This window comes from Urocampus carinirostris, chromosome 12, assembly GCF_059441175.1.
Source record: "Urocampus carinirostris isolate Australia breed hairy pipefish chromosome 12, RoL_Ucar_1.0, whole genome shotgun sequence".
NCBI lineage: Eukaryota > Metazoa > Chordata > Actinopteri > Syngnathiformes > Syngnathidae > Urocampus > Urocampus carinirostris.
Genome location: NC_142360.1, coordinates 17,186,031 through 17,202,629, shown reverse-complemented (window position 1 = coordinate 17,202,629; position 16,599 = coordinate 17,186,031). Strand labels below are relative to the sequence as shown.

The window sequence follows — 16,599 nt, the reverse complement described above, 5'->3', positions numbered from 1 at the left end:
AGACAGGAGTTTAAAAAGAGTCCAACAGCCAATCAGGTCCCGTGGCTGCTGGCGCCAACGGGGCAGCCGCAGGTTCCCTGAATCAATAATCATGTCACTGCTAGAAAGAAGCCTAAAACCACCAATGGTTTTCTATTCATTTCTATTACTGTTTGAAAGAATCTTGAGCCAAAGAGAAAGCCTGATACAGGCTGAAAACCTCAGCTATTTTGTGTATCTCCAAATTATTATTGCTATTGGTCTTGACACAATGTCTCCTTTCATTTTAGACTTCTAGTGAAGGAAGACATTCAGTTCGTATCTCCGGTCTCAGCAGCATAGACTTCCGAGCTGGGTTCTCCCAAAAGCCCACCATGGATTTTAAGAAGACTCTAAGTCGCCCAGTTGAAGGTTAGTGGCTTTCATCTATTTTTTTTACATTTGACGTTCACATCTCACAAGTTTATCAAAAAAATGTATGCATTTTCTAGGTGTTGCCACCCACATCCTGCTGAACACAACTGGGCTTTCTCCACCTGCTCGACCTGATAGACTTGAGCTCTTGGCTATAACAGGCAAAGTTCTTAAAACTTTGCCCATCAACTATTACCGTGAACGTCAACCATACAGTCTCTGGAACGTCACTGAGTTTATTCCACCCAGTGAAGCGTTCTTTCTGAGGGTGACAGGATATGACCGCGATGGTTTCGTTTTCCAGAGAGTCTCTAGTGTGTCCTTCTCAAGTATTATACCAGGTTTGTGATACAGGCGAGACATACATGACTTTATATATTTTAAATGAAAATATGATTTTCCTTCCTGATGTGTCTTTTGCTAGATGCCCCTAAAGTGCTGATGCCAGCTACTACCCATGGATATTATCTCCAAAAAGGGTCTGTTAAATGTCAAGTGGAAAGCCTGATTCCCTTCACTCTACGCTTTAGCAGTGATGGAAGACGGCTCGGGGTGGATCAACTTTTCAAGTTAGCAGTTTGATAATATGAAATATTCTTAGGCCACTGAAGGCAAACTAAGTAGATTGGCGCGAGAAAATTATCATTCAGATCAGCTTAAAACATAATTGAATATATTGTACTGTTTCTTTGGAGATCCTAAGTCTCAGACGTGTTCAATTCTAGGGAGTCTGGCACGGCATCTTGGGAAATTGAAGTGGTAACCTCAAAGGATGAAGGCTATTACGAATGCATTGCTGTCAACGGTGCTGGGACAGGACGATCTCGCACCTTCTTGGATGTGTCAGGTAAGCACATGTTGGCTCACAAATGACTCACTATTATAAACGCTCATTTCCGAAAAACAATTCACACAAAAAGGGATGCAGAATGTCCCTTTTATTCCTGACCAATACCAATACTGAAATCAAATGCTTTAATTGTCATTGATACTGATATCTAATTCTGACACCACTATACACAGAATAATTTTCCTGTTCTGACAAAAATGAATCAGAATTTAAAAGTAAACTATATTTTTTTCACATAACTATGTGAGATAATAACAATATGAGATTAATTTCCTGTTTAACAAGGAGCCTCTAAAGAGCTGTTGTCTCACCCTCTTTCACGGGTACGATACCAAAAAATAAGGCTCATACGAGCACCAATAACAGTACTCACCCATTCCTATAAAGGGCCCGGTCACACAGCCGTTTGCGTCTGTATCGCGGGTAAAATTTTGCGGGTTTTTTTTGCCCGTGGTTGCCCGCGATGGAAAATGCCCAAAATTGGCCAACCCGCTGTTGATCGGTGGTATGCCCGCAAAACAGACGCCGGCGACTGTTCCGCTTCCTCATCGCGTCATTTCCGCGTCATTTTCTCGTGTGGACCACGGGTATAAAAGCTGCCCAGCCGGCATAATGCAGAGAAATGCATCCTTGCCGAGATTTGCATCCCCTCGCTACTACAACCAGTTTTACCTCGTTTTATCTAACTTTTATATAACTTTTAGGGAATTTAATGGCGAACATATAACCAAAACCACTTCGTCTTGCATTTGTTGGGAATGTAATACAACTTAAACCATTCCGTCTTTGTATTTGTTGTGAATGTAATCGAACGGTAATGCACGCCGTATACAAATCACTTTTGAGCAGGCAACATATTTATTTTGCCTTTTTCTATTCAAATCGCTCATATTGAAACTGTTATGCACTCTACCATAAAGCTTATTTCTGCATAATAAGCTTTACGGTAGAGTGCATAACAGTTCTCAAAAGTGATTTATATACGGTGTTCATTACCGTTCGATTATGTTCACAACAAATACAAAGACGGAATGGTTTAAGTTGTATTACATTCCCAACAAATGCAAGACTAAGTGGATTTGGTTATATGTTCGCCATTACATTCCCTAAAAGTGATATAAACGTGAGATAAAACAAGGTAAAAGTGGTTGTAGTAGCGAGGCGATGCAAATCTCGGCAGGGATGCATTTCTCGGCATAACACCGGGCTGTAGAAATCATAACCACTCAAGACACAGTCCCGTGAAAATCAAGATTTCAAGCTATGGCACCGAAGAAGCCAATATATTATTGTAATAGTTTTTCATTTTTATTTTATTTTTTGGTTATGAAATGAAAATAAATGTCAAGAAATAAAAATGGATTAAGACGAGGTCACTACGGTGACGGGGATCCATTCACCCCTTGACGTCTCGAGCACAACTAACGTGTGCTCGGCAAATCGCGCTGTATATACGCGGAGAAAGGCGTTTGACCGTCACACGCGTAACACGCCAATTTCACGTAATAACACCGCGATACAGGCGCAGAACATGCTATGACCGTACTCCACCCACGATTACCCGCTGAAATTTCGCGTCCTACGCACGTGTAACCACGCCCTGGCCGCGGCCATAGCACGTCGTTCCGCGTCATTTCCGCGTCATTACCTCGTGTGTACCACGTGTGCCGCCCGCGGTTAACACATTGTCTAAAGTTTTGAGCAGCGCAAAACTTTTTCGCGCGTCCAACCGCGTGTGAATTTCCGACCGCGAGTAAAGCACTGCTGTATCTCGTCTATATGGCGATCTCAAAGCGTCCAAGAGCGTCTGCTTCACGGGCAGAAATTTATGGCCGTGATTCAGCCTCGATAGGCCCGTGAAAGGCTGTGTGACCGGGCCCTAAAGTTTTGAGCAGCGCAAAACTTTTTCGCGCTGCCAACCGCGTGTGAATTTCCGACCGCGTTTAAAGCACTGCTGTATCTCGTCTGTATGGCGATCTCAAAGCGTCCAATAGCGTCCGCTTCACAGGCAGAAATTTCTGGCCGTGATTCAGCCTCGATACAGACGCAAACGGCTGTGTGACCGGGCCCAAATAACCAACTACACCCTCTAAATCAGGGGTCTAAAACTATATTTACCAGGGTGCCGCTGGGAACAGAGTCTAGGTGAGGCAGGGCTGCATCTAGTTTTTCACAAGAATAGCTCTGGTAAAAACTTTAAAATGTTTTCAGATATCTTTATTTTTTGACACAAAATAAGATGAAAAAACAATCATATTAAAAATTAAGGAAATCAATCAATCCGTAACAATTTCAAAAAATAATGCCCATCAACTACTACCGTGAAATAATAATACAGGAAGAAATCACATATTGCTCTTAACAGTTCTTTAATTTTTAACTTTTTAAACATGAACAGTGAACACGAACTTTTCTCAACATGGTTTCTCTTGCGTACTCTTTTCTGCTAAAAAACAACCCCTAAAACAACCAATAAAAATGATCACAAAAAAACATCAACCTAAAAAACACTTGATAAATGACCGAAACGATCGAAAAACGCCCGGAAAATGACCAAAAACACAAAGTGCAGAAGAAACCCTGTAACAATGCATTAAAATGTGTGAAAAATAACTGAAAAAGTAATGAAAAGTATGGAAAAAGTACAAAAGCTAGTGAAAAGTGAGAAAAAGCACAAAGACAGGAGTTCTTTATTCAGGGTTACTGAAAAGTCGTAAAAAAGTACATATTACTCAATAGAATTACGAGTGAAATGTGACCCAAAACGCGATGAATCAATTTACGACCGAAAAAACGAACCCGAAAACAAAAATTAACCGAAAAATGACAAAAGAACCCAACTTAAACATAACAAAAAATGACCAAAACCGCAATGAAAAAAAATGAACTCTTTCAGTTCATCATGTCAATAGAAAATGAGATTGTTTGTTGTTTTTTGAATGAAAATAAACCCTTTTTGGAATTTCAGAAGGTAGAACTAGCTAACAGAAAATATGAGAAAAAATTAAAACCACACTTTAAATCGTAGAAATAATTGAAAAAACATTTTTTTAGTACAGGATTTTTATTATTTAAACATTTTAAATTACGTTCAAAAGAACAGGATTTGACATAAAGGTCCCAGCACAGCCACTAAATGTCTTTTTTTAGTACAAACATTAATTTACAAACATCGTGATTTTCTAAACTGCGCAGGAACTCCTCAAAGCACGCCAAGGATACTGTCAGGAAAACAGTTCATTTTCAAAAACATACATCCATCTGTCCATTTTCCAAACCTTTTTTCCTCAGTGGCTTGTAAATAAAGTCACGACCATTGAACATTTTCACATTTGTTTTATTTGTAAATCAATCAGTGTATTCCATTGTGATTTCATGTGATTCAGCATTAGTTCCTCCTTATTTATCCCTATAATAGAAACTCCTATGATTTTTTTCCCATAATATGAACTCCTAGTATCATGTCCTCCTTATGCAGAGCCACCTCCCTCGATTACAGTTCAAGGCAATGTAACAGCGCAGCCTGGATCCAGTGCTGTCCTCACCTGCCATGTTGTCAGCACAGTCAGCTTTAACTTGACATGGATTAAAGAGGGTCTTGACGCCCGTCTGGACCATCGAGTTCACGTCCTGAAAAACCTTTCCCTACAAATATCTTCTGTAACTCCAGAGCACTCAGGCTGGTACGAGTGCATTGCAGTAAACGAAGGTGGGATGACAGCAGAGCGAGTCACCCTCATTGTGCAGGGTAAGGAATCTATGTCAATTATATGACATTGTGTTCGTACAGTGGCCCTCTACATACAGGATACATCCGTTTCAGGATCGGGCTTGTAGAATTTTGCGTATCTCGAGCAAATTTTACCCATAAAGTATCCAAATAATCCACACATGGCCTACCAAATTCATCCAAGTTAACCCTAAATACCAGTACTTACAAAGAGCATCTTTCTAACCAATTGAAACACATTAAAATAGTACAATATGTCACAAAAGTGAGGACACTGTCACATTTCTGCAGAGATTTCATTTTAATGTTTAATGGAACATCCCTGAAGAAACTGATGAGTCAAAGATTTATTTTTGGGGGGCTTGGGGGGGTCATGTCGGGGGAGCTTTGATGCATGCTGTTGGGAGTGTCATGGTTTGGAGCTGCATGACTGCAACTGATATTGAGGAGTTGCACAAACTCAAGGTTTTACTGTGGAGTACTGGAGCAGAGAATGATCCCCTCCCTCCAGAAACTGGGTCGCAGGGAAATGTTTCAGCCTGATAATTACTCCAATAACACTTCTAAAATGACCACAGCTAAGGGTAAAGGAGGTTGACTGGCCAAGCATGTCTCCAGATCTAATCGTAAAAGAACATCTATGGGGTACTCTCAAGTGGAGGGTGGAGAAGCACAAGTTCTTGAATATCCCCCAGCTCAGTTATATTGTCAAGGAGGAGTCGAAGAGCATTCCAGTGGCAATTTGTGAAGCTCTGGTGAAATCCATGGCCAGGAGGATAAAAGTGGTTCTACAGAATTATGGTGGTCACACAAAATATTGAACTTCAGGAATATTTACTTAAGGCTATACTTTCTTTGGTTACCAGGGGTTTAGCTACTAATGGCTATATTTTGAGTTTTTTGAGGGGAAAAATAAATTTACAATGCTACACAGACTACCTTTCATTGTGTCAAAACAATGTTTCTTTAATGTTGGTGGTCAGTTAAACATTTTGATGAAATCTCTGCAGAAATGTGAGGGTGTACTCACTTTTGTGACATACAGTAATTGAACATAAAAATACAGTAATTAGATAAATAAGACAATATTAACAACATTTGAGGAGAACAGAGGACAGATGATTCAACATTTCTTGGACAGAATGATTTGCAATCATTGCCAACATTGCCAATGCGGTTGGGTTTCCCGATGGTTTTCTCTGTAGAGAGAAGTTATAACATAACAAAAAGAGTAATGTGTAAAGAACTTATCAGGGAAAGTGTGCTCTATTTGCGGCAAAGTACCCACTTGGAAGTGAGACAAAAAGTGTGATTGTATCAATTTTGGAAAAATTAGATGAGTCCAAAGATAGATTTAAGAAGTGGATTGCATCTCCTAACTACAAGACTGCCGCAACATTTGTTACAACCCAGAAGCTAATAAAGCGGGGAAAACCGTTAAAAGATAGTGACTACATGATGGAGTCATTCATTAAGATATCATAACACCTATTTGCAGACTTCAAAAACAGAAGTAAAACAATACAAAAATTAAAGGCATGCCTCTCTCCACCAATAGAGTGAAGGGCAGTTAAAACTGAACAGCAAATCAATAACATTCAGCGCCAGAATACTCAATTGCCTGTCATGAGTCGTGTGATGGGATGAGTTTTTTAATTGCATTGTTTAAATTTTGTCAAGACAATGAAACATACTGTAATTCTTTAATATTGTAATCATGTTAAATTTCAGGCGGTATCTGACGCTCCCATACTTACGACCATTCGATTTACGCAAAACGGTACATACGAACATTTTTCTTCGAAAAATATCCTGACATTGCTGTAAGTAAGATTTTGTATTGTGTGCACCTTTATCCAAGTAGAGGACGTTACTGTAGTGCTTCTTTCCGCCGTGTGGCACTGTGAGAGGTCACCAGGCATCCACCCTGAAGAAGAAATCCGGCTTCTTCTTCGTAGTTCCTGTGTAAACACACAGCACTGTATCTCTAGCACGCTAAGAACTTTGACGTTTTTAATGTTTAATATCTCGTGCATCCAGTCAATATGGTTGGTGTGAAGTGTGAAGTGTAAAGAGGCGAGTCATTTATTTTGATATGAAAGTGGAATAAAAAAGCCTGATGCGGTTGAGAAAATTGGTTGGATCGCTTTTTGTCCATCCACTTTTTACCACGGAGGAGGAAGTAGCCTAACTCTTCCAAGAGTAAGTTAAACTTAACTTTATTTATCTTTATAGTCCAGTCAAGTCATGTTTATTTGTGACACCATTAAGTCAAGTAGTCTCAAAGGGCTTCACAAACCACAGAATGTCAACCCCTAATGTGTAGCTTTGTTTTTCAGTACTATGCTTTATCATTCAGCCTGCTTTGTAGGGTTATAGAGCATATTATTTTATTAAACCTTAATTTTTCAGTTTCAAAACAATCCAGGTTACTGATGCAAGCCTTAAACATACTAATATAAACCTTAAACATACATTCCATACGCAATATAGCACTGAAGCAACTTACAAACAAATTCAATTCATTCGTAAGTGGGTCAGCGTTTGTATTCACGTTGCGCATCATTATCCAGAGGATGCGCTGCATCCAACTTATTCATTTTGATAGTAGGCTATATATATTTTCATTTCTTGTAACACTCATAAAAGGATTTTGATTTTTCTTTGCGGCTACTGACAAACTCGTTCTGTGTTTTTTTTTGGTCCAATATAGTTCTTTTAACATTTTGGGTTGCCTACCGCTGCTATGGAGTAAGTTGGCGGTTTCTACTGTAATGGTTGTGTTTACGTGGTGGTGGAAGAATGAGGGAGAGAAGTACAGGAGGATTGACGGACCATGAGAGACTGTTGAAACCTAAGCATTTACTGTACACTAAAATTAGTTATTGAAACTTTTAATGAACTTTTACTTTTTTGACTGCACTCATACTATTTTCTTTTTTTTTTCTCTCTTTTCTTTGCCTTTTTACTGTTTCAGCTTTTATGTTTCACTTTTACTTACTGTCTTTTGAATAAAAACCTGTACAAGAAGATTTGGAAAATCGTAAGGCAAGTGTCATTAAAAAGGCCTGTGGCTGGTGGTATGCGGTCTTGAGCAGTTGGCCTTTGATGAGTTAATTGTTCATTAGGCACTCAAAATAAGGAGAGAAGACATTAATTGTTTTTGACCTTGCAAGGAGAACAAGACCAGACCTAACCCACAGATAAGAAATTTGAACCTATTCCAAGAGGTCCTCCAGCGAGCCCTTTTTATTTATTAAATGTCCCGGGTTACAAAAACCAGATAGGCCCTAAATGGTGTGGAAATCAAAGAACAGCAACATTCTGATAATAATGTAAAAAGTGCATAACAATCTAAATAACGAGTAACTGTGAAGTATAGTAGTCAAATTAGCAAACGGACATCCTAGGCAATCTCCTTGGCAGGTGTCCAATATTAAAACCAGAATCAATTTATTAGCCCACTAGTGGAAGCGTCTGGAAATCCTCATAAATTGGATTATCTCACGTATGTCAGGCAAGATTTTGGTTTAAAAGACATCTCATATATCCAATTTTTCGTGACTATAACAGCTTGGTAGCCTTGGGGGTAGGGCGTCCTCTCCGAGACTGGGAGGTTGCTGGTTCAAGTCTCGGCCGAGTCATACTAAGATTTACAACATTGGTACTCATTGCCTCCCTGCTCGGCGCTCGGCATTAGGGGTTGGAATTGGGGGGTTTGGTCACCTAATGACTCCCAACACATCAGTTGGGTTGAGCGAGGGGGCTGGGAATCCCCTCCTCTGTATCAATCTCCCAGAAAGAGTCAGGAATGTGTTCTTGGGTCGAGCCACCTCCCGCTAGGGGGATATGGCTCTGGTGTATATATATATATATATACGCAATAGAGCATATATATATATATACAGTGTATATATATATATATATATATATATATATATATATATATATATATATATATATATATATATATATATATATATATATATATATATATATATTTATATATATATCTGGTGTTGGCTCACCTATCTTACAACTGTCACAAAATCAACTAGAATATTTTGTTTGAAACTGCGATAAGTGGTCAAGGGCCTGCGCTCTGCATGTTGTTGAAACTCGTAAAACACTGGGGAATCACATCAAGACTGTTACACTGGTCTCAGAACACCTTGATAATGAATGAAGTGTGAGTCTAAAGGGAAAACTCTAAAACAGAGTTCTGACCCTTTTAGGATTCAGTTTGTCATGCCTGTTATAACTTGGAAGTTGTCTAAATTTAAGCCTTTCCCCACCAAATACTTTCTTGTTTTTCATAGTGGAAGACTGATTATCTTTGTGTGGACCCGAAGCATACAAATTTTGATTCAAATGAAGCTAAACTGTATGGAATTCTTGTTAACTACGTTAACATAGTTCCGACAGCCTCAAGTTTCAAACGTCATAAATTCACAGGACTTAAGGAGTTACAAAACATATTCCAATTGTTAATGCCAGGCTTCGATTATTATTCTTTTTACCTTTAAATCTCTGTTGATTTTCGAATAATTATGCGTTCTCCTTTCTTGCATTTTCTGTCAAAGATTTTTACTCTCTTTCGTGTCTCGCAGAACCTCACACCAACAGCTGTCCGCCAACCCTAGGGGGTATTGTAATTAAACCCTTGTCTTTGCTTTCCTAGTCATTTGCCTTACTTTGAAGAGGGTCAGCTCTGATGACCCACAACCATTAAGTTGATGTGATAGTAGCGTCAAATTAAGTTGACAAAACTTACACAAACAAATCTTACTTAAACAAACTTTAGGTGTTGCCATGTGCCTTTTTTCACATACCTGCACTGAGACATAATCAGTGACATTGAAAGTGTGGTCGCAGTTAAATAATGAGGTGTTCACAATAGCACTCCAAACAAATGCTATTTTTAGACCATAGCCACCTAGCACGAACCCAAAATTCGAAGATTACTACCTTGAGCCCGATTCATGCTACACAGTTTTACTTGTTTTGAGATGTACGACAGGCAGATACAGCAAACGAGGTACTATATTTTCCGGACTCTAAGTCTCTCCGGAGTATAAATGGCACCAGCCCAAAAATTCATAATTAAAAGTGAAAAACGTACATAAGTCGCACCTTAAGTAAAAGTTGCATTTCGGGTGGGGAAGTGAATTTGATAAAAAACAATACCATAAACAAATGTGTCATTTTTAATAACAATTTAAAATCAAAATAAAATTAAGAACAGGGTACGCTAACATTAGAAGTAGATGCATATCTTAGACACGCTCAAATACGTCAGTAATCTATCTATCTACCCTGGTCATATCCCTCGAGCGGGTGAACGACAGCAAGACAAAAACAAAGAAAATTTAAATAGGCAAAAAGCAGCAAAAAAAATACACCAACATCGGCACCCAAGTTGGTCATGCTTTCGTCCCTCCAGATCTGAAATCTGAAATGAAATGATCTGCATTTATATAGCGCTTTTCAAGTCAATGACTTCCCAAAGCGCTTTACATTGTGCTTCACATTTCCCAATAGCGGATGTGATCTGTGCAGCCATGTAAGGCGCTAACCTGCTTATTGGGGGTTCAGTGTCTTACCCAAGGACACTTCGGCATGTAACACGGACAAGCCGGGATTCGAACTGGGATCCCTTAATCCTAAAACGATCGCTCTACCTCCTGAGCTACTGCCGCCCCAGATAAAACGGGACACAATAAAGCGGCCATGTCACTCGGGTCAGGGTGACTGAACACAATAAACAGAAGTTGGGTTGGCCATGGTCCAAACAAATTTTTTAAATGTATTTATTATTCAAATTTATTTATACCGTTGGATATGGAACTGATTAACCCTGAAAATCAAAAGAATACTCCCCATTCTTAGCGCAAAGGGCTGCCAGTTTGAACCTAAAATAGAAACTTTTGATACTACTATGTTGTTACAGTATAATTATGTTTTTATCAGGTTGTAATCATTCGAAGTATGGTTAAAATAAGCACAGTGAACCACTAAAACTGTTTTTTTATAGACACTGGTCATGTCAATGATTTTTCATGCCAGTTAGAAACAAATTTCCTGGAAAAACACTATGACGCATCATTTGTGAGTTATTTTGAGAACCAGGTGTACTCAAGTGCTTTTAGGGGGCTACCTAGTGCCCACAGGCACCACGTCGGAGACCCCTGCTCTATTATGAAACACAACACCCCTTTAAATGCTATTGAGAAGTTAATGGAACTTTAATAGTCAAGTGGCTAATAAAGACTGCTTTTGTTTTTATGAGACACCCCAAGGATATACAAAATTATTTATTTGATGCTGCTCATTCGCTTGCAGTGCCATGATGAGCTGCTAGCTAGCATAGGTACCCACAAATTTGACCTTTCTCGCGGTTTCATCATGAATGTAATTACGTACTACACTGTAATTAACTCATAACTTGGGATGAGATGGATTTTTTAAACTTCCATGACAATAAGGCAGTACAAAAATGGATTGATTATGCTTACTGTAACAATGTCCTACACATTGTCTATTTGAAGAGAGCTAGAAGAGGATAAAGTTTTCATGCTGCTTTAATCACATGTCCAAACGTATTGGCATCTCACAACATACTGTCCTTAGTAATGGCCTTCACATTTTATGTCCTTAGTCAACAACATAATCAATAACGTCAATAACGGCTTTTTAAATAGGACACATGGGACACAGGTCCATTCTCATTCGTCTTCTGATCATGCCTTTTGATTGAATCAAAGTAGGAGTCTCTGGAATGCCCCTGATGTGGAATCTGTTTTCCCTAAGACTCCTTGAGGGCATCTTGATGTTGTAGGACCTTGGTATCTGGGCCTGTGAAGACTCCAGGTTGTGCTGTGTTCTTCACCCAGTCTCTGTCCTGGTGAAAACTCTTCTCTTTACTGATTGAGGTGTCTTTTGTTGAAACAGGATGCTTGCGTCTCCTTTATTTGTTGATCTTTTTTGAAAGCTTGTAGGTCGGGCCACCTCTGTTCCAAGTTCTCTTGACTTACGGGCAGGGGTGTTCTGATGTTTCGACCCATTAGGAGCTGTGCAGGAGAAGCACCTCGTGCCAAATTTGGGGCACAGTAAGCCGTGATGGCCATGAGTGGATCTTCTTCCTTCATTGGGAGAGATTTGACAGCTCTTACAGCTTTTGAATTTCTCTGAGTATAGCGGGGGCTACTAGTCACGTGTTTGATGTCATACTCTGCTGCAAAATTTGCAAACTCCAATGATGCAACCTGAGGACCAACATCTGTGACCAGGACTTCTGCAACACAGTGACATGCGAAGATAGCCTTGGCCATCTCAATTTTGATGGCTGATGTAGTAAAAGTGAGGTTAGATACTTCTATGTAGTGCAAATAAGTAGTCCACTACAACCAGTTGCCAAGTTTATTTCCACTGTAACAGATCAGCTTCGACCCGTTGTAACGATGTTGTCATTGGTGGTTCCGAGATTCCGGGTTCCTTCTTGGCACATTATACACAGTATTCCACTTTCAGTTATATCTGCTTTGATAGACATGGCCACTATACGGACTGTTGGATTCTGGCGTAAGAGCTCCACCTCCTGGTTGACATCGGCACCAAAGTATGTCTTTCGGAATGGGCATTACCTTTAATGAACTTGGTCAACTGCTAAAGCAGGCACACGAGTTTTGCCTATTGGTTCCTATCAATATTCCTACATTTACCACCTCAATGCTATTCAGGATAGACACCAAAGATAACTGCAAGGCGGTCAGTTTACATAAAGTACCGCACATCGCTGTCATGTGAAAAAGCTGTATCTACGTTGAATTGAGTTTTTTCACATGACAATGCCCAGTAGATAGAGATGAGTATGTAATGAGGAGACCGAAAAACATAAATTAAAAAAAAAAAAAATCATTCATTCCTTCCATTATTCGTTCATTCATTCATTCATTTTCTATCCACTTATCCACATGTGTCACGTGTGTACTGCAGCCCATTCCAAAAAGAGCCCTTACAAATGATCTTTGCGCACATGCCACAGTCTGCTGTGTACAGGTTCATGTCGCACCACACAAAAGCAATGAATCATCTTCTCATCTTTGTATGGTACTGGGTCTGCACAGGTTCCTACACTGAACTTTCTACAAATGTTCAGTGACTGCATTTGGCAGTTTTAATAGAAAACACTCTTAAAGGGATGAGGGACACATCATGAATCATTTGGCTCATCTCCGAACATGAGGAACTTGTGGAAGCATGCTTTTTGGAGCAACTCTTGAGTTTGAATCAGCAGACATCAATATATTAATCTTGAATTTAATTTCCTTTTTAGAGTTGCCTAGTGTCTCAGTGGCGCCTCGGAACCAGACGTTCACAACAGGACAAGAAGTGAGGATCAGATGCTCTTCTAGTGGCTACCCGTCACCCATCCTTTCCTGGACACACAATGGCATGTTTATCGTGGCGTCAAGCAGGTCATTGTTATTTTAAAATCTTTCATATTTTTATTTGCTGTTTTTGAAGCTGAAAAAAAAAATGTTCTTCAGACACCGAATGACAGCAGATGGCTCACTATCAATAAGAAACATGAAGAAAATGGATGAAGGTGTTTATGGCTGCTTGGCCAGTAACCAAGCAGGGACTGACTCCATGGTTTCCATCCTTGTTTACATTGGTGACTGATGCACTCAGATATTTCCTGAATACTCAATCACACACACACGCACAAGATATTTTTTTACAATAGATGCATGAACTAAACCCGGATTTTGTCCAACGTCTTCTTAACTATTTTGTCCGTAGAATCTCCTGTGGTGACGGTAGCCTATGAGGAGATTCTAAGTGGTATTGGAGAAACCACTGTGATGGCCTGTTATGCATCTGGAATTCCTCAACCAAAGCTCAGTTGGTACAAAGGTAACAACAAAAAGAATGAGAAATTTATTTTTGACAGCATTTTGGGGGCTCTCAACTTTTTTTTTAGATTAACTCACGAATAAATATTTTTTCAGCCAGGTACCCCTAACCACTAAAAACTTTTTAAAAAATATCAAAAGAAAAAAAAAGATCTATTCCCTGCTTGGTGTCTAAAACTTTCATTTTTCTTGTGTAGAGAAAACAAATGATAATACCCGATTCCATGATGTAAAATGACTCTATTATGATCCAAGTGGGGTTACTTTCGACCAAATTGTTTTTCAAGTGTACACTTGAGAATATAAGTTTATTTTATTCTCAAGCGTCCTCAAATAATGACATTGACGGTGACCCCCTCGGGATAGTGCAGAAGCATAATGCAGAAACACTGGTTATCAGTGGTCCTTTAATCGGGCAGAGTTCGGTTCAAGGAAAGTCAGGCAGCGAAGCAACAGTCCCCGAGTTTCTTTTGATCCATAAGGTCAAGCTAGGGTTTCGTACACTGAATAATCAAAGAGGTGAGACGAGAGTGCTTAGGATGTGACAAATAAGACAATGAACTAGCACAGAGCCAAGGTGACAGAATGTTTAAATAGCAACAAAGGAGAGTCCTGTTAGGAGAGAAATCTGTGGGGAAATCGGGATAAGTGACAACAGCTCTGGGGGGAAAATAGAAAGCTAGAAGGAAGTGACCGAATAATGGAAGGGCAAGCAATAAAGAGCGTAAGAAAAATAGAGAGAGAAAACAGAAATGGGTCCTTGATCGCAGGATCCTGACAGACATAATTCATTACTTACTTACTTTTTATTTGTATTTCATTTTCGATTTATAGTATATAGTCATATACCCCTTGGAGTGCCTGCATGTCACCAGTGTTAGATATTCTATCATTCGACAATAACTGTAACAGGAATGAAGTTGAGGAATTTCAAGTTATATTTATTTGTATTGCCATTAACCACAAAAAGGGCTGCAGAGACCACCATCACAACATCCCCTTATCTGAAACCTAATGAGGGCAAGGAATAACCCAAACACCTATTTTTTCTAGGTGATGTCCAATTGCAAACAATGTCTTCAGTGGTCCTTGATGAAGGAGGAGGTACATTGACCATCAGGAATACACAGCTACATGATGCCGGTGTATATTCTTGTGTGGCTTCGAACACTGCTGGCATCTCAACAGGGAAGGTTACTCTTGATGTTGGAGGTGTGTATTATTCACTTTTTGTTTTCTAGAAATTAAAAAAAAAAATCTGAATTTACTATTATTCAACCACAAAATATTATTGTTCTTAGTTCAAAAACATTTTAACAAATGTGTTTTTATTTTATTTGTGCTTAGACAGGCATAATAATTTATGTTGGGTGGGGTAGCAAATTGTGGGATGTGTGACAGGCAGAAATTTAAACACATTCATGTAAATTATACAAAAACCATTGACATGCTGGTCATTAATAATATGAATGGTTTATATTTAAATCTGTTTCGTATAAGCTTTTATAGAGAGATAAATGTTGAAAAGACTTGTTTTCACTAAGAATAAGGGCGTTACTGCATATAGCCTACGCATTACTCACTTGAGTCGATCTTTGAGGAGTCAGTGTGTAAACTCTACTTAAGAAGCATCTTATTTGCATGCATAACCTATTACACATACATGAAATTTAAAGACCGCTGTCTTTTTCAAATTCATCGCAGATGCACCAAAGTTCACCCAAGAGCCATCAGACGTGGCAGCGGACCTCGGTTCCACTGTGACCCTTCGATGCCAAGCCCAAGGTCATCCAGATCCCCAACTCACCTGGAGGAGACTGGACGGTTTGCCTCTTTTCAATAATCATCAAAGAAATGGCATTGTTACCCAAGATAAGGAAGGTCTTCATGTTACAAGTAAGTTGATTTTTACAAGTTGTTTGCAAACTACAGTACATTATTTGGATTAAACATGACTATTTCTTTTGCACATCAGACCTGTGGGTTGATGATGCTGCGGAATATGTCTGCGAGGCTTGCAACCATTTTGGCAAGATTCATACCAAAGCAAGCATCACTGTGTCAGGACTGGGTAAGTACAAAATTTAAAATGAAACATACAAACAGTTCAACTTGGTTTAACTTGACACATTAAGGACAAACGCGGAAAGCATTCCTTGAGTAAATTTACGCGCAGGCAATAATCGGATTAGAAATTTAATATTTCCAGTATTCCGATTCTTAAGGCAAGTTAATCCAATTTAAGTCTCTGTCCGATCGTGAATATTCGGTTTTCCAAGGTTGGGTCATTTCATTTTCTGAAAACGTGTTCATGTACACGCATAAGAGCACTGCAATCAGATTGCATGTGAGCATGCAGTTTCCCCAATTCTGGATCATTCTAAGCCCCAAAGCACACTGGGACCTGTAGTACAAAGATGAATGATACACGTAAAATGAAAGGCTTCTCGCTAAAAGACTCATGTGCATTGGTTTGTATGTCAACGGAATAGATAGCTTCCATTGATAACAGAGTGGTGCACAGGGCTTGTTGGGGTTCCAAAGCCCAATGGAAAAATTAGAATCTGCATGGATCTGACCCATCTGAACAATTATGTCTGTGGTTAAAGACTAGTCCTCCCCGCAGTCGATGAAACTCTCACCAAACTGTTAGGCACATCTGTGTATACAAAACTCAACACAACAGCTGGCTTCTTGCTGGTTCCCTT

The 16,599-nt window shown here is 39.3% G+C and overlaps 1 protein-coding gene across 3 annotated transcripts in view; it reads left to right on the top strand.

Moving 5' to 3' along the window:
• Positions 1-16,599, top strand: part of hmcn1 (hemicentin 1) — a 151,337-nt gene that overhangs the window by 40,788 nt on the left and 93,950 nt on the right. For all 3 annotated transcript variants that reach the window (XM_088349495.1, XM_088349494.1, XM_088349493.1), the window contains exons 7-17: positions 270-390; positions 471-734; positions 818-962; positions 1,119-1,240; positions 4,722-4,991; positions 13,309-13,450; positions 13,523-13,650; positions 13,779-13,892; positions 14,945-15,103; positions 15,596-15,787; positions 15,867-15,962. In XM_088349495.1, the coding sequence (XP_088205621.1) occupies positions 270-390; positions 471-734; positions 818-962; positions 1,119-1,240; positions 4,722-4,991; positions 13,309-13,450; positions 13,523-13,650; positions 13,779-13,892; positions 14,945-15,103; positions 15,596-15,787; positions 15,867-15,962 (1,753 nt within the window). The remainder of the gene's footprint in view (positions 1-269; positions 391-470; positions 735-817; positions 963-1,118; positions 1,241-4,721; positions 4,992-13,308; positions 13,451-13,522; positions 13,651-13,778; positions 13,893-14,944; positions 15,104-15,595; positions 15,788-15,866; positions 15,963-16,599) is intronic.